The sequence below is a fragment of the Magallana gigas genome, chromosome 8, assembly GCF_963853765.1.
Source record: "Magallana gigas chromosome 8, xbMagGiga1.1, whole genome shotgun sequence".
In the NCBI taxonomy this organism is placed as follows: Eukaryota; Metazoa; Mollusca; class Bivalvia; order Ostreida; family Ostreidae; genus Magallana; species Magallana gigas.
Genome location: NC_088860.1, coordinates 16151600 through 16173887, shown reverse-complemented (window position 1 = coordinate 16173887; position 22288 = coordinate 16151600). Strand labels below are relative to the sequence as shown.

The following is a 22288-nucleotide window of genomic DNA, read 5'->3' as shown; positions in this document are numbered from 1 at the left end:
AGCTGTTTTCATTCTCTTTATAATTTAACACAGTTAAACATAAAAATGTATACGACTAGCTTTTGGATGTGTTTAATTAAGTGAACAGTTATTTAAATTGTTTCACACGATGAGATGCACGAGAGGCATTTCAAAGTGCATAACAAAGGACCAAATGGAAAATGAAAGTGCATTTCAAAAAAGATAAATTTGAATCAACACATTCTAAATTTAATTATGAGTGTCCAATTGTAGATCAGGTGTTTAAACATCTGAAGGGTTTTCAGAGTAAACATCTAGCAAAAAATTTCAAAATTCGGTCAGATTTACATAAACTTGCATTTCATATTCATTTCAAATTGACACGAATTGTTACGCCCTTATCATCTGCTTGAACGTTCACATTTGTGAAGAACAGCATGTTACGATCATTAAATGCTTCAGAAAAAAAGTATGAGTCCGCAAACGTATGCAACAATCCCTTAATATCTACATCTTCTGATGAAAAGGAACTCTAATGGGTTTTTTTTAAGTAGGACAATTTGATGCATTATTAAGCAAGAAATGTATAAAGTTAAATTTATACATGTACATCAACAAAATTTATTTTGAAAAAAACAAGAATAATAAATCACTGTTATAAATCTTGGTTTGGGTTGTTATCATATACCTGAGTGGTGTTCATCATGTGGTCGTCATTCCGTTGGGCTTTACTCTCTTCGTCTCTACTTGACATTTTTATTTCTTGTAATTGTGATTTAGATGTCATCACGCATAAATTTCTTGCTTTACATAATTAACAGTCCTCTGCTGGGGTTTTACTCTCACCAGACCACTGTTTGTTTTTCACACTAGATAAGAAAGTTTTACGTTTATGGTGAAAATATCCATTTAATTGTCAATAAAAAAAGCAAATAAGATAATAAGAATTTTATTTGATAATGAAACAAAAACATACCCTCCCTATACAATCAATATCGTTTTTACATCGATGAAATGAAATATCCTCCTTCGTTTGATTTTTGTTTTCAAATCTTTTAAATCATCATTTTGATTGCACAATTGCACAAATTGGCAAAAACATTTTCGTAAATGTTCACTTTAGATCCATATTGAAACAAAGCAAACCTTCAGTATAAATAACATGGTTAAGAAATTCTTTAAGACTTAGTACAGGTATTAATAATTCTACCTATATATTCCTAAATATCATTTTTTAACAAACGAAAATATTTATAGAAGTGAATATCAAATAAAATCTTCTTAATGGTCAAATTCTAGAGTTCGAGTTTGAAAAGAAGCAGGTATATCATGGTACAGGTATCCTTAATCATAACATATTGCACCAAGTCAATGGTATTCAGATATAAAAATACCACAATTTGGTTTTAGAAAATACATTATACAAATGTGATACTTATAACGCACTTCATCAGAATTCTGTTATAATTGTTCACAATTTACGTTTTATGTTATTTTTATTTATAGATCACATTTTGTAATCCGAATTTCTCACAAAGTACACGCCTCTACTTGAACTCAAAGATTTATGACAATCAATATGCAATACATTACACATTCTTCAAAGATCAATACACGATCAATCTATCTGATCTATTGTCTTCTGTAAAACATATTGCGCAATTTAATGTAAACAAATTTACAGGGCTGTATAATGCAGTTTGAAATGCAAATTGGAGAGATTTGCAGAGAATACGTGAACAACTTGAATAATTTAGAAGTCAGATGTTTTACATATCTTAATCATCATTATCACAGGTAAAAAGACACTGTTGACTTCTGTCGTCAAAGCAAGTCGTCCCTGGGCAGTTTCGGACTTTAGGCGACTCTCTAGTACAGGTGATGAATTTACCAGGATTATATGGATGACGAATGCCACTATTTACTCGAACAGAACCACATATTTCCGCTGAAAAAAATTGCAGAGGCTATATTAAATCAACTGTAAAATTAGTATAATTATCAACTTCGCAAGAATGCACATTATAAAAGATCACTTCAAAAAACATTATGTTCTGCTAATTAAGTAATATCAAACTGGAACTTACGTGACAATAAATAAACGTTTGTTTCATCATATATGTCCGATCCTTTTGCTTTACACCTAATTTTGGCCTGGTTCCACTCCATATTCATGAAGTATGTAGCATTTACAAATTGTTTTCGGACACATCCCAAATCGATATTCTTTCTATTGGCACTATAAAATGTAAAGTCATGAAAACTTGTTTCGTTCTGAAGTTTTATCTGGAATTCAAGGTCACCATCCGGGTAACCAGGAAACCCTGTACAGTTGAATGCAATGTTTCCTTCTCCATACAACTCTTCAATCTTTGAAATGACCGGTTTTCCACGTGATGGGTCTGTAATGATATATAGGACATTGGTAAATTATATCAGCCATTGAAAAAATAATCAAACATAAATTTTCCGCAAAAATTAAAAGTTGTCATTTATGCTTTAATCTACAAGTATTCGTTAAATAATGGTCATATTTCTTACTTGTTGTGACCACTTTGGCATCTTGGTTTTGACCATTATCTAATAAGCATTTATACACTCCTTCATCTTGACAGCGCAGGCGCGTAAACTGCAAAGAGACTTCCGCCTGTTCATTGGCTTCATCGGGTGTGTAGATGACTTGCACGTTTCTCTTATTGAATGCTGTTTTAATGTTGCCGTCCGACATTACTCTGACGACAGGTCTATTGCTCTTGTCGCTTCTGATAATAGCTAGATGTTTCCAGTCCTGGTATTTGTATATGGTACAGGATACCCCCAATACTTTCTCAGAGTTAATGGCCCCACGATGGCCATCGACGAAAAGACCTGGTGTTTAAGAACAGGAAACGTATGAGAGGAATCCATATCTTACGTAATCGCATTCATTTACTAGGTTATAATCTTTTTTTTACGTTATTTTTTTTATATTGCACCTCAAAATGTATATGACGCGTGATATAAAATAAATCTTTTGAACTAAATTTTTATGCTTTTCGTGACCTTTTATTTGATATTATGAAAAAAATGTTTCTACTACTGAAAATACCAAACTACACAACAAAATAAAGATTTTTCTTTCATTTTCTTCTTAATACTAAACATTCTCTTAAGATGACTCATTTATTTTTTATATATGTATATATAGTTTAAAAGAATATTTCTAAATTGACTTTTATGGCAATATTTGATGGTTATCATACATTTGATGTCTGAAAAAATATTTTTTCAATTTCATTTCACATAATTAAAGAAAAAGGCATTACTAGTACTCCATTTTTCAACTTAACAAAAATCAGAGGCTATTACACGTTAAATTAAAGATAAAACACTCACCACTTTCACAGATCTTTCCAAACCAAGGCTCTGGACAATCACAACTGAAGGAACCGATTAGATTGTTACATCTGCCGCTGTTGGTACATGGATTCAACAAACACTCATCGATATCTGAAAGGATACGGAGACGTAAAATAGTTACTGCCCATCCAACTCTGTTTCATTTTGATACTTTCTGTATAAGAAGACAAATTCACCATCAGTTCTTCCTAAAATTTTAAGATATGGATTGTTAAGCTATTAACTATAAAGAAGTTAATAAAAATTCCATATATATTTAAATTTTAGTATCTACTTATATTTTTTAAAATATGGAGTTCTTCTTTCAAAGGAGATCAATACAGTCTAAAATGGCCACGACCATCAAGCCCTCTTAAGGAGACTGGGTGGTCAACAAATTACCCAGTAAATTTACCTTAAAATTCCGTACTTGCATTCGAAATAAACATTAATTAAATAAAAGTATCGCTATACTTTTTATGTTTGAAACATTGCATGTCTAATTTGATTAAGTTAATTTTTTCAAAATTTGAAAACTTATTACAAATAACATAGTTATTGAAATTTTTAAAACAATAAATATGTTTTTAGTATGATATTCTTTCAGATTTCGATACTTCTTTCAAGAACTATAACTCTTGCAGAACGTCTACACAAAAACTTTCAAAAAAGAAGTTATCTTCATTTGAAAAAAAAACCACAACAAAAACCGACTATAACAATGGGAAAAGCGTTTACCTTTGCATTCTGGATTTCTAAATTCTGAGAAATTTGTGATAGGTCATAGCACGCGTAAAAGACGTAAGAACAGTATAAAATGCGTTAATATCAATTATCATAAACAAAATAGAGATTCACCTTCTTCACAGTAGAGTCCAGTCCAGCCCGATGTACATTCGCACATGTAAGTCCCAGGTGCGTTCTGACAAATACCATTATTCTGACACGGTGAATTCAAACATTCGTCAATGTCTAAAATACAAAAAAAATATTATGTTTATTTTGTAATTCCAAACATCGTTGACATCTCAAACATCTGACTAACATTAGAGTTGAACTTCTGTATCTCAGACACTGATATCTCAAATACAGTGGATATCTCAAATAAGATTTGTAAGTCCCCACCATATAAACTTTCAGTATTTAACCTTTGATATTTCGAATTCTCGAATTTCTCGAAGTTTTTAACCAGTCCTATCTAGTTCAAGAGAACGTGGTTTGAATTTATAATTATGCTTATTTCATTATTTTCGAAATATTGTCACTATATCAAACTCTTGATATTTTTTACCTATATCACATCGTGGTCCGGTCCATCCAGGTGGGCAGACACAGGTAAATGAAGCAATGTTGTTATAACATTGACCACCATTAGCACACGGATTTGCCAAACATTCATCTACATCTGTAAACCAAAGGAAAATGTTTAAGTACTTCTAACTTAATCAATATCAGTTATATTTCAATTCAATTTATTTTTCTCTCATCATATGATTTTTATGTTAAAGATTTACAATGTTATAGAGTGACATATTTTGAAAAGTTGAACATTACTCATATTACAGAAAATATGCAAAAAATACGTACAGAATATTTATCATTTAATTTTAAGGAGGGCACACAAATTCCTAAATATTAAGTACGTAAATACAAGCTCATCAAGTATATGTATCAATCATTTACGATGAAACTACATTGCTTTATGCAGGATTTAAGACCAGTAAGTAGTAATTTACCGATTTCACATAGGGGTCCCTGCCAGCCAGCAGTGCAATCACACATGTAGGTACCCGGTGTGTTTTTGCATAATCCCCCGTTATGACATGGGGAAGAAATGCATTCATCTATGTCTGTAAAAGATATAAGATCAAACAATGACTAAATACTCGACAGCGCAAAGATAAAATATTCAACGAGAGAGAGAGAGAGAGAGAGAGAGAGAGAGAGAGAGAGAGAGAGAGAGAGAGGGGGATAGAATTTTTTTTTTCATTCCACCGGAAAAGATAGATAGACAAGGAGCTGACCTTGCTCACAGAGTGAACCATCCCAGCCTGGGACACAGTCACAAGTTAAAACTCCATTCACAATCCAGCAGGATGCGCCATTGCTACACGGGTTTTCTGAACACTCTATAAAACAAGATAGGTACTTTTTTCACTAAGACGACATTTCAATTTTGTAAACAGTCTACTATCAACAGGAGCAACAAACCAAATTCACTACCAAAAATTGTACTGAACTCTATTGCCTGAGCTTTTATTACTCTGATAAAGTGTAAAATCAAGATGGTATGTAGATAATTTACATTATTTGATTGTATGTACGATGTTGAAAAGTTTTGTTTTGACTCGTTTTTGCTGCTGCAGACAAAGCACTATCACATCCTTGTCTCTTAGAGGCAAAACTAATACATGATAAAAAACTAGTATCCATTTTTTTAAAACAAAGTTATTCCGAAAATACAATTTCAATTTAGAAAGCTTTAATATGCACAGTATGAAGTACAACCCTTTTTTTCAAGTATAAACATTCAACAAGTATTAAGATGTGTGTTAACTAAGGTCACATGTTAACTTTTTTTTAACTAAATCACTGAGTGAAAATTGGCAAAAATTAATTGAAGCAATAATTAATTTATTCCTTTTTTTAATTTACGATATAAATGTGGGTTAAATCTTTTTTTTTTACTTTATCTACCTTTGATACAAGATCCACAATTCTGATCATTTTCATTAAAACAACTGCCAGTGTCACATTCCTGGACGATCGTAGGTTGTTGGTTCGAGCATTGAACAAATTTCCTTGGATTATGTGGATGCTCTAGATATACCATGGTGTTCGGGGGTGCTCTTATACAATAGTTATCTGTAATATATAAAATTTAACTCTAATACATATCGAATTAAACAAAATACATTTTTTTCCCAGATATTATTGAATTATCATTTCTCTGCTATATATTTATAATATATATCTATTTCATTACCTAGGTATAGTTTTTCCAATTTGCTTCTCCTTCTTAAGTGAATGGACACAAAGTACATACCATGATTCATATTTCCATGTAGTGTATTACTCATTAGAAAGAAAACTACAAACCTGGTAAAATGTCTAAAACTGTTTCGTCGAAGTTCCCGGAATCGTCCTCCAAACATTTAATGGTCGCCTGGTCCCAGTTCTGGTCAAAAGCGGAAGTTATCGTCACAATCTGTGTCCGTGAACAGTCGGCAGAGAGCTCGTTTCGGACATCAATCGGAAACGTAAAATCTTTGAAAGCTAGTTCGTTCTTCATTTTGACTTGGAATTTGAGATTTCCATTCGGATAAGAGGGATGTCCCTGACATTGTATACTGACTGTGTTACGGTTATCCACGAACCTCTCTTGTTTAATAATTCTAGTTGGCTCTCCAGAGGAAGGTTCTAAAAATGCAAAAATTTAAGCGATTTTTTAAAAATATTTTCTAATTTTATTCTTTGATTCTGTTCAGAATAATTTTTAATACTAGTATATAAGCTTGGAAACATTAAAACAAATGTTATCTTTAACTTATACACTTCACAATTAATCTGAAAGCGTACATATTAAGAGGTAAACCAAAGTTTTGATTATGGGCATATGTGTCCACCAACAAAGTAAGTAATTCAATAATTTGCAAATCAGGCTTTGTTGCTTTATGGAATTTAACAAAATTGTCTAAATAAAGCGTTTTCTCCTCACTGTTGTTTTGTTGCTTTATAGTTTATAAACACTAAATATCTTTATAAAACGTTTCCTCCTTACTGCATGATGTTTTATTCAATGAAGTTAAAAAATTTATTCTGTTTTGTGCTTTCCCTACTGTTGTCTTGTTGCTTCATGAAAATTAACAAAATTGAATTTATAAACTGGTTTCTCCTTACTGTTCACTACAAGGTTCATGGTGTTTTTAGAGTTCCCGTCCACCATGCATTGATATTGCCCATCATCCTCACAGTGGAGATCTCTGAAGGTAAGGGACACTTCGGCTCCATTGCTGACCGCGGTACTGTTGATGGCTATCCTGCTGTTTGTGAAGTCGGTGAACAGACCGCTAGGGTTTACTTGGTAGAGTGTTCTGTTGTTGTGTCTGATTTCAATAGTCTGCCAGTCGTCTAGACCCTGAACCCCGCAACTAATGGTGACGCTAGAACCGTACTGTCCTTCAGCTCCCATTAAAAACATTCCTAACACACGAAAATTCGTTTATTTGATTTTTGTAAAATCGAAAACACGATAATTATTCACAAATTACTATAGCACAGGTCTACATGTATAGAGTTTTCAGTAAGTCGCTTCATAGAATGTTTATTCATACTAATAACAATCTAATTTTTGTTTTGTTTATACATGTACGTTGGAGTTCAGGTGTCATTAGAAATATATTGTACATGATTAATATTAAATGTTTAAAGTCTCTATCACTGGCATTTCTTGTTATAAGAGGCTGGGTTGATAATAAGAAGTTAATTCCCTTTACATATGTTCTAGAGAGAAGCTGTGAAATTACGACCGTTAAAGTTAAAACAATATTTTACTTTCTTGAGTGTAAAACAAATTCATTAGATTCTTTGGTAATGTTTATTAACTGTATCTAAATTTACCAAATTACAATTTAGTATTAAAGAGGGTGGTATTCTTACTTGCTGTACAGTCCTTTCCAACCAAAGATGCTGGACAATCACAGTGGTAAGTCCCGTCCATGTTTTGACACACTCCTCCGTTAGAACAAGGATTCTGGGCACATTCATCAACGTCTAAAAATAAGAATGTTTTAAAAATGAGAAACGTTATTTTTGAATCAAAGTAAAAAGAAAATACCACACTGGCTATTTCAATTATGATTTTTTTAGTTGAATCAATTTATAGTAAATCATCTTAAGGACTTATGCAGAAGTAAGATTCTATGCCATTGATTAGTACCCTTGCTGCATATATCGCCTTCCCATCCTTGTGCGCATGTGCATAAAAATGAACCGACATTATTTTTGCAGATTCCTCCATTGATGCAAGGATCTTCGCTGCATTCATCGACATCTACACACAATGCATTAACATTTAATTGATGATGTCACTTCTGCCTTTTATTATTTAATAACTTTATAATACATGTAGACTATAATTTGTTATGGATCTGTTGGCAGTTGAAAATTGTTGATAGTTGAAAAAATAAAATCTTTAGATTCAATGCTCGTAGATGAATTTTAACAATTCCTTTAAAATTCTGTGTAAATTGTATAGCATATTAAAAAGTATATTGTACGTTAATTAGAAAGACGAACTTTTATCTTACCAGCACAAGGTGTTCCTGTATACCCAGACGGGCAATCACACGCAAAGGATCCGTTCAGATTGTTGCAGACGCCTTCATAGCCACAGTCAACTGACAGGCACTCGTCAATATCTGTTCAGAAGAAAACATAGTCTCTTTCTTAATCATTACCAACAGAATAGTGCTATATGTTGACATATGTTGTCGGACAGTAGTTGTGGCTTACCTAGCTCACAATACTGGCCCGTCCATCCTTCCATACAGTCACATAGGAAGCTGCCGTTCTGGTTTATACAGCTACTGCCATCAGGGCAAGGGGAGTCAGCACACTCGTCCAAATCTGGTTAAATCAAACAACCGGGTATGCAAGTACATGGTAATACTTTAATCAAAGAAAAAACAAAAGCCTAAAACTCCATTTATGATTTATGCTCATAAATGATATACCTTCATCGCAAGATTTCCCCGTCCAGCCATTGATGCAGTCGCACCTATAAGACCCCTCCAAGTTCACGCAAGAACCTCCATTGCTGCACAGAGCTTGGTCATCGGTACACTCATCGATATCTATGGACAAGAATGTATTTATAAGCTGAATAGTACAATGCTTATATGCCATGGAAATAGTATCAACCCACCGACCATAATTATGTATTATCAATGTATTTAGATGTTTTTTAGTTTCAGCTGAAGAATTTGGGAAAACATATCGGAACAAAACTAATGCTCATTTTATTTTGAATAAAAGAGACACCGTGTCTCACCCTCTGTACAGTTCTGACCGCTCCACCCGGGCAGACAACGACAGGAATAGGACCCCTCCACATTGATACAGGGAACACCGTCTCCACACGGGGAATCAACGCACTCGTCAACGTCTGAAACATGTAATTTTTTATTTAAAAGGGAATCTTTCCTATCTTTGCTAACAATGGTTTATGATTTGATCTTCTGCATATCACTGGTTGGAAACCCTTTTTTACCGAGATACTTATATCCATGCATAATACAATAATGCTATACTTATTGATTTGTGCAGCAACTGGTTTCACATACAGATGTTTTAATTTTTATTCGATTTCAATTCGTTCACATTTTGTTTCATTTTATGGTTAAAAATTTAACAGAAAAAAAAATCCAGCCAATTCAATTTTAAAACGGAATAGCTATCGACTAGAGAGCCAAAATTAGCCTAATCATGCTGTCGTCTGAAATAAAATACTGCGTAAATTTGAGTAGTTACTAACCGTCAGTACAGTTAGTTCCAGTCCACCCTGTAGCACAAGTACACTCAAACGTTCCTTCCATGTTTGTACAGACTCCGCCATTAGCACAAGGCTGTTGGATTTCACATTCGTCTACGTCTGCAAAGCATTTGAGATATGGTCAAAGCTTCAGAAGCAATGGAAATTTGTTTTTATATTCTAAACTATAAAGGGAAAATACAATTTCAAATATTTGTTTTAAAGCTTCAGAATCAATTGATTTTGTTATGTTCTAACCGTTAAGAAAAATGTTATTGTCATATCTACTTATACGTAGGACTACTTAAATCTTTGGGGGAAAAATCAATCTTAGGATTATAATTAAAATTTGGTAGACATGCGAAGACACCAATTTCTCCGGGTCAAATTTTGATTTTAAAAAATCCGTAATGCTTCTTTATCAATCAAAGGGGGTCAAACTTTTTGAGAACTGGTATTAGAATGGTCTACCTTCCGTGCAGTTTTTGCCCGTCCATCCATCTAAACATTCACAGGAATAGGAGCCTTCTACATTGACACAAGGAACACTCTCCCCACATGGAGAATCGAAACATTCGTCAACATCTGAAGAACGAATTAGATCAAATATTACTGATGTGTTTACATATATATATATGTATGGAAATACTTCTATAGAAATATGCTTAAAACTGAATACCAAGTACATGTATAGCATTCTACTAGATCTTGCCTCAGGATCATGAAGCATTAAACATTTTCAGAATTCAGACAAAATTTTAGTCATAAAATGAATGTTGATCATATTTGGACGATTGTTTGTAATTTACAACTTGGAATCAAAACACTTTTAACTGCATTTCTATTTTATTTTTAGTGATTTCAATCAAGAGACATTACGACAGTTTAATTTTTTTTTTTACTTAAATTAAAGTTTGCTTCATGATCCTGGAGCATGAAGCGTTTACAAATCACAGCTGCATTTTTGGATAATGATTTTTATTTATATTATGTCAGGCACGTTAAACACTTTATCAAGCATGCAGACATATACCTATTTGTTTAATTTTAATTACCGTCGGTGCAGTTGACCCCTGTCCATCCAGCGGCGCACGCACATTCAAACGACCCTTCAATGTTTGTACAGAGTCCACCATTGGCACAAGGCTGTTGGACTTTACATTCATCAATGTCTTAATTATAAAAAACAAAATACATGTTCGGATATTGAGCTAAGAGACGGATCTACGATTAAGATATTTTCCAATGTTTCTTAGAAACATAATACAACGTGCAATTAAAAAAAGAAAGAAAAAGAGTAAAACGTTATTTTCTTCTTTGCCTGTACAAAACAGCTTTTCATTCAACGACATGCTTAATAAGAAAATAAAATTGTAAACTAAATTGTATAGAATATAATTATATAGTACCTTCGTTGCAGTCTTTGCCTGCCCAGCCGTCGTTGCATGAACACGAGTAGCTTCCCTTGGTGTTCTTACACACAGCTCCATGCTGACAAGGAGATGATAAGCATTCGTCTAGATCTTTGAAGAAAAGAAGAAAAAAACACTGAATGCAAATCTACTCATAGTAAATTAAATCCTCGAAATAAAGCTCTCGAAATTAAACAAAAGCATAATTTTTATGCACACGATTTATTCTATTTTTGTTTATAAAAATAAGATTTTCAAAGTCAAACTTTAGTTATTCATTATTTAAATCACTTTGATTAATATGTGTTGAGTCATACCGTTTTCACAGGTGCTTCCTGACCACCCCTCACTGCAGGAACATTGGAAAGACCCAACAGTATTTTTACAGACCCCGTTGTTTCCACACGGAGAGGTAGAGCATTCATCAACATCTACATGAAGATAATATACTTTACATGAAAATAAATAAAATATATCGATAAGAATGACCATAAATGCATTCTTAGTCAACCAAGACTGTGAAAACATTAATTTTGACATTTTTTCTTCTTGTTGACAACAAAAACAAAGGAACGTAATTTATCACTGTTTGGTCATATCACGACTAGCGGTGTGTAAAAATTTATTCTTTATTGTCGTTATTAAATCTTCACATGGCCCGCATAATGAGAAACATAATGGTCGCTTTTGACATTTTATTTGTTTTTAAAATTCCGAAAATCTTTTCAAAAAATTGATTTGCTAATGCTGATAGATTAATGTCTCGCACAGTAAGTAAGAGTATCTGCTCAATCTTAGTTGTTTTTTGGTAAATAGGAAATGTAAACGAGGCCCCTGATCCATATTGCTCATCTACAATCCCTACATCGGACTTTCACTCAAGGAACCTCTCAGTATTCAGCTATGCAAAATCACATTCAAAGTACACGTAAATCAAGTTGAATATCAAAGTTAAATTTAGAATATATCAGAGTTTTACACACTGCATGGAGCGTTGTTAGTAGTTTTTCAGAAAATTTTGATAGATGTTCCCTTATGAATATGATCTTATTTGTAGAGATACGTGTATATATACCCATATTGGATGAAATACACGACTTCATATAGTAGTGTACTTAATTTACTATTAATTTTATAAAAAGATAAATTCAGTTAACTTCATAATAAACAACTACTGATTCTGAAGAGCAATACTAATATACCAGCGCAAAAAACAGGATGTTTTGTTCAAAAGAGCACATAAGCCATAAGAAGACCGAGAGACGCCTCCGTGACTTACCGTCCGTACAGTTCTTCCCTCCCCATCCATTCTCACATTCACACGTGTATGAGCCTTCACTATTCACACATACACTGCCCACTTTGCATGGACTGGAATCACATTCATCGACATCTGCGTTAAAAAAAGACTTTGAAATGTGTCAACCTGAATATTCAATTATATATGGATTCAAAGACCGTTATGATCCTGTCATGTTGTGAATTTTGAATTTACCGGGTGGCAGTAAATACAAAATTCACAACATGACAACTCCCAAACCACAGTGCCAAAAATGAGGGATACAAAGCCCATTTGACCACGAGCACTTTTGTAAAAACAAATATGGTTACAAAAAGCCCGTTTTGACCGCAAACTCTTTTGCTAACAATTATGGATACGAAGCCCGTTTGAACTGCGAGTTCCCTGTGCCCATAATCATCGGTATTCAGAGCTTGCTGTCAAAACGGACATTCCCCTTGTAGTAGGCACACCATTTAGAATGATTTAAAAAATGCATCTTACCATCTTGACAGTTGCTGGACGTCCATCCTGGAGAGCATGTACATAGGTAGGATCCCTTAGTGTTTGTACAGACTCCATTGTTCGTGCATGGATTGGTCCTACATTCGTCTATATCTGAATATTTCAATTGAAACAAAGTTTTCTTAATGTTCTTACACCGAATCCCAATCATGAAATATTTGTTAAGCATCAAAATGATATCTATGTTCTTGAAATTTCAATAAGTTTTTCAGCAAAAATTATTCTCTGGCATTCAAGTAGTAAGATTTGATTTATAACCTTATGTGTAAATAATGATGATTGCATAGTAAATAGTCTTTTTTAAAGTATTTATTTGATACAGCTGGATAATGCTGACCTTCGGTACAATCTTTTCCTGTGAATCCATCTGGACAAGCACACCGATAGGATCCGACAGTGTTTGTACAGGGTCGTCCATTACAGGGATTCCTCGCACACTCGTCCAAGTCTACAATACAAAATAGATACTGAAGATTGCATGCATAACATTTCTTAGGAAACAATACGTCAGAATTTTTTTTAGTAAAAGACAAAATTTTGTTATCGAAAATCTCTCTCTCTCTCACTCTCTCTCTCTCTCTCTCTCTCTCTCTCTCTCTCTCTCTCTCTCTCTCTCTCTCTCTCTCTCTCCTTTGATACCTTTTTCACAGTGGACTCCTGTCCAGCCTTCCCGACACACACAGGAGTAGGACATCTCGTCACTGACACAGGTGCCCCCATTCTTACACATGTCCTCGTGGAGGCAGTTGTCCACTTCTACCATATAAACAATAAAGAAAGTGACAACACAGAAAGTGACAACAAAGACGGTGACAAAAATAGGGAATGACAACATATACAATGAATACATATACAATGACAACAAAGACAGTGGCAACAAAGATAGTGAGGGCAAAGAGAATGTCAAAAAAGACAGTGACAACAAAAGACAGTGACAACAAAGACAATGATAGCAGAGGTAGGGACAACAAAGACAATGACAACAATGATAGTGACAGCAAAGATATTGACAAAAAATAACAGTGTCAACAAAGACAGTGACAACAAAAATAGTGACAGCAAAGACAGTAATAACAAAAACAATGACAGCAAAGTAGGTGACAACAATGACAATTGCAACAAATAAAGTGACAGCAAATAAAGTGACCACAGCGATGATGACAACAAATGGCAGTGACAGTAAAAGACAGTGATAACAAAGACAGTGACAACAAAGACAGTGAAAACAAAACACTGTGAAAACATAGATAATGACAGCAAATGACAGTGACAACAAAGGTAGTACAACAAAGACAGAAACAGCAAAGTAGGTGACATCAATGACAGGGTCAACAAAGACAGGGACAACAAAAGACTGTCACAACAAAGACAGTGACAACAAATACAGTGACAACAAAAGACTGTCATACAACAAAGATAGTTACAACAAAAGACAGTGACAACAAAGATAGTTACAACAAAAGACAGTGACAACAAAGAGAGTGACAAAAAGACAGTGACAACAAAGACAGGGACAAAAAAGACAGTGACAACAAAGACAGGGACAACAATGACAGTGACAACAAAGATAGTTACAACAAAAGACAGTGACAACAAAGAGAGTGACAAAAAAGACAGTGACAACAAAGAGAGTGACAAAAAAGACAGTGACAACAAAGAGAGTGACAACAAAGACAGGGACAACAAAGACAGGGACAACAATAACAGTGACAACAAAGATAGTTACAACAAAAGACAGTGACAACAAAAAGAGTGACAAAAAGACAGTGACAACAAAGACAGGGACAACAAAGACAATGACAACAAAGACAGAGACAACAATGACAACAAAGATAGTTACAACAAAAGACAATGATAACAAAGAGAGTGACAAAAAAAGACAATGACAACAAAGAGAGTGACAACAAAACACTGTTTCAACAAAGACAGGGACAACAAAGACAGGGACAACAATGACAGTGACAACAAAGATAGTTACAACAAAAGACAGTGACAACAAAGATAGTTACAACAAAAGACAGTGACAACAAAAAGTGACAAAAAAGACAGTGACAACAAAGACAGGGACAACAAAGACAGGGACAACAAAGACAGGGACAACAAAGACAACAAAGATAGTTACAACAAAAGACAGTGACAACAAAGAGAGTGACAAAAAGACAGTGACAACATAGAGAGTGACAATAAAAAGACAGTGACAACAAAGAGAATGACAAAAAAGACAGTGATAACAAAGACAGTGACAACAAAGAGAATGACAACAAAGACAGTGACAACAAAGACAGGGACAACAAAGAAAGTGACAAAAAAGACAGTGACAACAAAGAGAGTGACAACAAAGATAGTTACAACAAAAGACAGTGACAACAAAGAGAGTGGCAACAAAGACAGTGACAACAAAGAGTGACAAAAAAGACAGTGACAACAAAGACAGGGACAACAAAGACAGGGCCAACAAAGACAGGGACAGCAATGACAGTGACAACAAAGATAGTTACAACAAAAGACAGTGACAACAAAGAGGGTGACAAAAAAGACATTGACAACAAAGAGAGTGACAAAAAAGACAGTGACAACAAAGAGAATGACAAAAAAGACAGTGACAACAAAGACAGGGACAACAAAGACAGGGACAACAAAGACAAGGACAACAATGACAGTGACAACAATGATAGTGAACTGTTCGTATATCTACATGTATATAAGACTTTGTTATCATACGATAAATAAAAAATTCAAGAAGCATGATCACGGTTTGGGATGACAATTTGCAAATTGCATTTGCCTTTTCCTAATGTTTGCAGTGCTTTAGTAGTGCTAGAAAATTTTTAATGGATAACGGAATAATGAAAATTTGAATGTCAGTTGTCGAGCTACGAGCGAGATGATGCGCTTGCAAATTATTATCTTATGAAAATGGCTCGTTCGTGATTTTTTTCGCTTGAATTAATGAAATGCCCTTTTAAAAGGTTTCAATTAGGTTTGAGCTCAATGGTCGAAAAATTTATATACATACTTCATTTAAAAAAAGATAATTTGGAATTTATATGATTGCTAACAATTCTTAGATATTTGCAATTCCTCATTGTTTATTGCACAAACTTTATACAACGTTGTCAAAACGCCTCGTTCCATTTCTGAAAATAAGAATGTTTTATGATTTATAGATATTTTCTGTTGCCACGCCAACACATTTTTCCATTCTCATCTTCATCGAAGAATAAATTTGAATCAAGGTCGGTCTAATTATTTGAACTTGTCCCTACTTTTATTTTGACATTCTTCATCTACGCATATATAAAAGTAGTATTCGGAAAATATGACAAAACAAACAAAAATATACGTATATATGTTGTACACATATTTAAGCATTAAGATTTCATAGAATTTCATTAAAGTTTAAGTATCTTTATTTTTGAACCTTTAAATATTATTGCATAACATCAAAATTTAAGTATTTTATGAATTTCTATATCAAATCATGAATCAATCAGACATGATCTTAACAAAAAAATAAAATGAAATCGTTGGCATTCTGACATGGAAGAGTCATCGTGTCACTCAGGAAACAGTCGCGGTAATCGCTGATCGTGGTGATTATTTCAGACACGCATTAATCATGTGTAGGTTACTAGAAATTGAATAATCGCATGAACTTCACAAAAAATACCTACTTTTTAACATCGATCAAGTCAATGTACCAAACAAATGCACATGTAAACGTCAGAAATAACTGTATTTACAAGTCGTTGTCTCCTTGTTTTTGTTTTCAGTGGAGGTCATTAAAGTTATCGTTATAGAAATTAAAAACCACAAAACGACATTAAGTTTTATTTAGTAACGAAACTCAATGTTTTCCGCTTAAGTAAATAAACAGTTTGTCCAATTATATTATGGTAAAACTATGAATACGTTCGTTATTTAAGTAATTAAAGTCAAATTTTATTTTTGGTACCACAACGAAACGCTGGAGCATTCGATGAACTACCGTTATATATATATCCTAGATAATTAAATTAAGAACTGCCATCTTACCAGGAAGTCTGGAGAGAGTTGCCCCTGTCTCGGAACCAAATAAATCCTCCTCCCCCCACTGATACTTGGACAGGAACACGTCCCACCAGTTCGTGGCCCACACGATCTCCACGGTTGTGACACGTGACTTCGGGGTGGTAGTCACCACGGGGGTGCCCTCACTGACCACCGGAAGTTTGGAGGTGTTAACTCCTCTTCTTGGTCGCTCACTGTCCAGTATTGGTTCTGATATTAAAAATAGGAATGAATAGAATTAAATAAACTCCATGAAAAAAAATTTCAAAAACATGTATTTTGATTTATAGATCTCCTTTTTGGATCCATACAAAGCTGAGCAACAAAATAGCTAAACAAACAAAAATGATTTTCAGATTTATGGCATTGATCGAATGAACTTTAAAAACTGCAATATGGCCTAGAATTTTACATACTTGATAACTGTGGACCTGTCTCGGTCTTTTGCACCACGTGTATGGATGTTGTTGGAATGAGGTAACTCTTGATTTCAATGTAGTCGTTGCCGTTCTGGCTGAGATGCCTAGAGTCTTGTAGTATTCTGTTAAGAACTTTATCCTTGGATCCAAATACCTTAAGGGGGAGGTTGTCAATTGTCAAGCTGACTTCCACCTTGGATGTGGCGGATTTTCTGAAAGGCATGTTAATTTTTTTATATTGTGTAATACCGTGGTTGTTTCTCATGTATAATGGAATTGATGAAAGGTAGCTCATATAAAGATTTTAACAAATCAATGAGAAAGATTCAAAAACAGTTGTAAGGCCATGCAGCATGCTTTACCTCAGATGTTCCACATGGCATCCAACTCGCTGTTCCTTTTTCTCCATAAGATAACCTGATAGCTGAAAAAAAAACGATGAGATACAACACGCATTCTTTTTCCAGTGTTAAAGTAATTCGGGGTTAAAGCTAGCAAGCTTTGGCGAAAAACAAAAGCAAAACAAAGGTATGCCAAACAAATTTTCAAATGAATATTTACATACTGTGATTTCATTAATATTCAAGGGTATCAATTTTAGTGAATAAAGTGAAAATCACAGTTTCAAGGATACATAAATTCAAGGCCAATGACCCTATCAATACAAAATGTTAATAGAAATTGCACTTCAATGAACATTTAATTTCATGGATCAACTTAACTACGAAATCTACGAAAATTGGTATCAAACGAATATTGATGAAACCACAGTATATTTCATGACTTACTCCTAAACACAAAGTGTCTGCGAGGTCGGTAAATTCGCGTGACATGTTTTTCTCCATCCCAGAAGTATAATCCACATTATCAACTACCATTGACACATCCCACTGATGTGTTTCTACAAACAAATTGCAAATGAAAGATTTTTAAAATTAACTCTTCATAAATGGCATGTTTGAGTATGAGAGAAGTTCTTGAGGGAATTAAACAAAATTAAAAACCTTGTGCTTCTGCCGTAGTGTATGTGATCGCCATCAGTATGATCAATAGTATTGTTGTGATGGATGCACCACTGTTGTTGCTCAGTGGAATCGGTATGTCCTTGTATGCTTTAATGGTCCTCTTCTGGAATCAAATAAACAAGAATGCAATAAACACTATTGAACTATGAGTTTGAGCTAGTCCAAATGTGATAATTTTTCATAACGTCTGTAAAACAAGATTTATACAAAAGTTTTAATTTTGAACTTTATTTTAATTTTTAACACGATAGTACTAAGTTTAAGATTTTCTCAGCAATTATAGTATTTTAAGGTACTAGCAATGGAGACTAACTAAGTCGTAAGTCAGGAGTATTGTATCAGCTTTATGTTCATTTAACAAAAACATAAGAATGCTTGTTTTATAGACTAGAATCATTACATATTCATATATTCCGGGATAAGGAATTGTCCTGTCCATCTTAACATGTCTTTGGCGGATGAAATTTGCAACCAGAATAATAAGTAGGTCCTTATATATAACACTGTTATCCTGCCAATGTTAAAGATAGCAGGCATTTCTGCAATTGTGCTTCTGTGTGGGATGAATCTATTTCATTTCATTTTTTATTTAGTTTTATCAATAATACATTTAGGGTATTCTTTTTATTATTTTCACAAATTATATATGTGTTACTCATGGAATCTTTATATATTTTCGATAAATTTACTACTTGCACCTTGGAAAACGAACATTATTAATCAAACATTTCACGTAAAGAAACAAAAAATGTCAAATATTGACTTTGTGGCATACATAAACGTGTGTATTTGGCAACTGAATTGAAATATCGCGTTTGATGTTTTGATAACTAGCATACTGCCATCCTGCTAAAATCACTGAAAAGCGAAATGTGTGTGGTATTTTGACATACTTTTAAATGTTTGGAGTAAACAAGTTTATGTAAATTGTTAAAGGTGGGTTTTTTTCTTAAATGAAACCACGACACATATATTCAAGTATCTTTGCACACAAAACGTTAAGGTTAATTAATCTTTATCATGATATTCTAACTTCTCTCTCGCATTGAGACGCTGTTTTGACAACCATAAGCAACCAGAAAAAGGTGTACGAAAAACAAACTGTATGAATAAGTCTAAAATCATTGAAAGAAACACGCACTAACCATAACCACGCCTAAGGATATTCAAAGTGTTTACAAAACTATTCATATAATTAATTTGTGTTTGACAGTTGACAGACTTATTGAATTAATGTAAAATATTGTTCATTATAAGCAGATAGATATAACCATGCATACAAAGAAAGCTTTGTCAAATACTGGCTATCATACATGTTTCACTATAGAACCAAAATATCTAATACCGGAGTTTTTATGCGACTTGAAAAAAACAACACTTTGGGCAGTGTACCCATTGTAATAAGATTAGTAGTCGACTATACATTTAGTTAATTTATGTTTAATATGGCTTGTTAAGCTATAACCTATTATGAAGTAAAGAAAAACTCCATAAATTCTAACTTCAAAATTTGAATGTTTTTATATCTTCATATATAAAGCTCTTCTTCCTTAGGAGATCTATAAAGTCTTACAATGATCACATCTATCCAGCCCTCTTAACAGAAAAACACGTATTGAAATAGGTAATTGAGTGTATACTTAATCACACTGCATATCAGGAAATAGGATATATAACGAGAAGGGCGATACTTACTGGGTAAAGATTTGCTCCTTCTTTTTGAGAAAATTGGTCATTCCTGATTTTAAAATCCTTGGATTTCACGTCCTGACATTTTAGTTTTATCACATTGTGTTCCCTGGAATTTGCTAAGGGTACGACTAGCATTTCGATACCATATAATGTCCAGTCAAAGAAAGATGGTTCTATATTATTTCTATTAGGTTTGGGATTTCTTATTTCATTCTTAAAACAGTGAATGCACGTAGACGAAGAAAGCCTAGTTCGTTCCCAGCACATTTCACATTGACTTTTATCTATACTGTCTCTGGCCAGTTGACTCTGTTGGAGGTTTCTGGCTGAACCATTTTCAGCAGTCTTCATCCTAAATGACAGAGAAGCGTTGCTCATTTTCCTACATTCTTCACCAAAACCATCCATTTTACAGCATTTAATGAACTGTTCTCCAATCATGAACTCTAGCAACGATCTTTTGAATGTCGTCTTTAATATACAACACCAAAAGTACACTTACCTATTCCACTAGCATATTTTTAAATCCATGTTTCGCACATATACTTTAACACTTTGGAAGACCTCTTGAACGTTGAATGGCGCCGATTCTTACGTGAAAAAATTCCCTGCGCACACCAAATATTTACGAAATTTGGGATTCAAGCGAGGAAACAAAAATGAGTAGGTTTTAGGAAAACTAATGAGTTATAATGACAATTAGTGGGTAAGCCTTATGGTATGATGACATGTCAAATCTTGACGTGACGACATTTCGGTCTAGTTCAAATTCTGACATACGGTTTTACACAGAAACTCATAACTGTCCTGAACTAAAACCAAGTCAGATAAATAATAATTATGTCTACCTTTCTTTACTCGATACTGAAAAGTTTGGAATCAACTTGCGACTACTTTACCGCCACCGTGGTATTCAGTTTGAGAAGTTTACGATAGCAGATTTGTCCCCACGCCCGCGATGAAATTATGTAAATATATTTCAGGGGCACGTTGCATTAATTCATTTACTGCACTCACTCGGGAGTTATTTACGAAGTTTTATTGAAGAAAATTTTATGCAAAAAATTAGAAAAATGTGTTAGCTAAAGACAAAATCAACCTAACTTTGATAAGTGTTAATTTAATTGAGGAAGATGGGTTTTTAATTAAAGGACCAATTTAGTTCTTCCTTTAGTATATTTAGAACAGTTTATATTAATTTTGATTGGTGTTTAGGTATTAAAGATTTTTTTCAATTACGTGCCCTTACACAGGACATATCATTTTTAAGTCAACATAATGATTCGTAGTTAGCTGTTGATGATATTGACTTTAACTCAAAAAGGCATATTTTCATATTGTATACGATAAGTCACTAGTACTTAAATCCTGAATTCATAACAAATGTTGAAGTATATCTAGTAACTATAGGTATATTTGAAGTTTTATTTAAAAATCTGGCGCCAATAATATATTATCAAAGTGCAAAATAGGAGTATTTTTAAATGGAATAATGACCTTTCAAAGGAAAGGTAAAAACTAAATCTTTAATATCTAGGAATAAAGGATCGAAATGCTAGACTGTTAGGTTTGGGTTGTTGTGTCCAGTTGTACTTTATATAGAGGCAGCAAATGTAACAATAACATCTCAACCAAATCCTTTGCATGTCAAACTGGTTCCATTTGGATAATCGTAACGCATCGTAATTGTAAACGGCAGTATTGTTATCGTATAAGAATATATTCAATACCCAATTCCCTACGAAACATATGTAACCCCCACCCCCATCCCCCAAAAATATTCTCGGAGATAGTCATCAAATAAAAGAAGTGTTCGACTCCTGCTCATGGACTTTGAGAATGTTAATAAATTCTGAAACGGAGAGCACATTTTTCAAAATTCATCACCCCAAAGGAGAACAAATGTGTCTATTCAATACCTTTACAAATAAATATAGTCACTCCAAAACATGGGTGAAATAATCTCGCAAGGAAGTAAAGCAAACTGATTTATAAATATATCGCTATTTCTCGAA

At 33.6% G+C, this 22288-nt stretch overlaps 2 protein-coding genes across 2 annotated transcripts; one reads left to right on the top strand and one right to left on the bottom strand.

Annotated features, from left to right (window-relative positions):
• Window positions 1-1652: 1652 nt before the first annotated feature.
• LOC105349042 (neurogenic locus notch homolog protein 1) lies at window positions 1653-21196 on the bottom strand. The gene is made up of 32 exons (XM_011458708.4): window positions 20277-21196; window positions 18561-18684; window positions 18345-18457; window positions 17919-17980; window positions 17554-17768; window positions 17123-17347; window positions 13727-13843; window positions 13425-13535; window positions 13067-13180; window positions 12563-12676; window positions 11601-11714; window positions 11281-11394; window positions 10927-11043; window positions 10343-10456; window positions 9875-9991; window positions 9392-9505; window positions 9075-9194; window positions 8854-8967; window positions 8649-8759; window positions 8279-8392; window positions 7999-8112; window positions 7240-7542; window positions 6439-6759; window positions 6037-6204; window positions 5364-5468; window positions 5076-5189; window positions 4631-4744; window positions 4198-4311; window positions 3337-3450; window positions 2503-2829; window positions 2049-2363; window positions 1653-1909 (listed from the first exon to the last, which is right to left on the bottom strand). Exons 1-32 carry the CDS (start codon window positions 20712-20714, stop codon window positions 1740-1742), a joined length of 5061 nt encoding a protein of 1686 aa, XP_011457010.3. The 5' UTR covers window positions 20715-21196; the 3' UTR covers window positions 1653-1739.
• LOC136270619 (protein starmaker-like) lies at window positions 13943-15451 on the top strand. Its single transcript, XM_066068860.1, is given in 4 exon segments — window positions 13943-14104; window positions 14106-14180; window positions 14535-14824; window positions 15274-15451. Coding segments are annotated over 4 exon segments (705 nt in total).
• Window positions 21197-22288: the final 1092 nt, after the last annotated feature.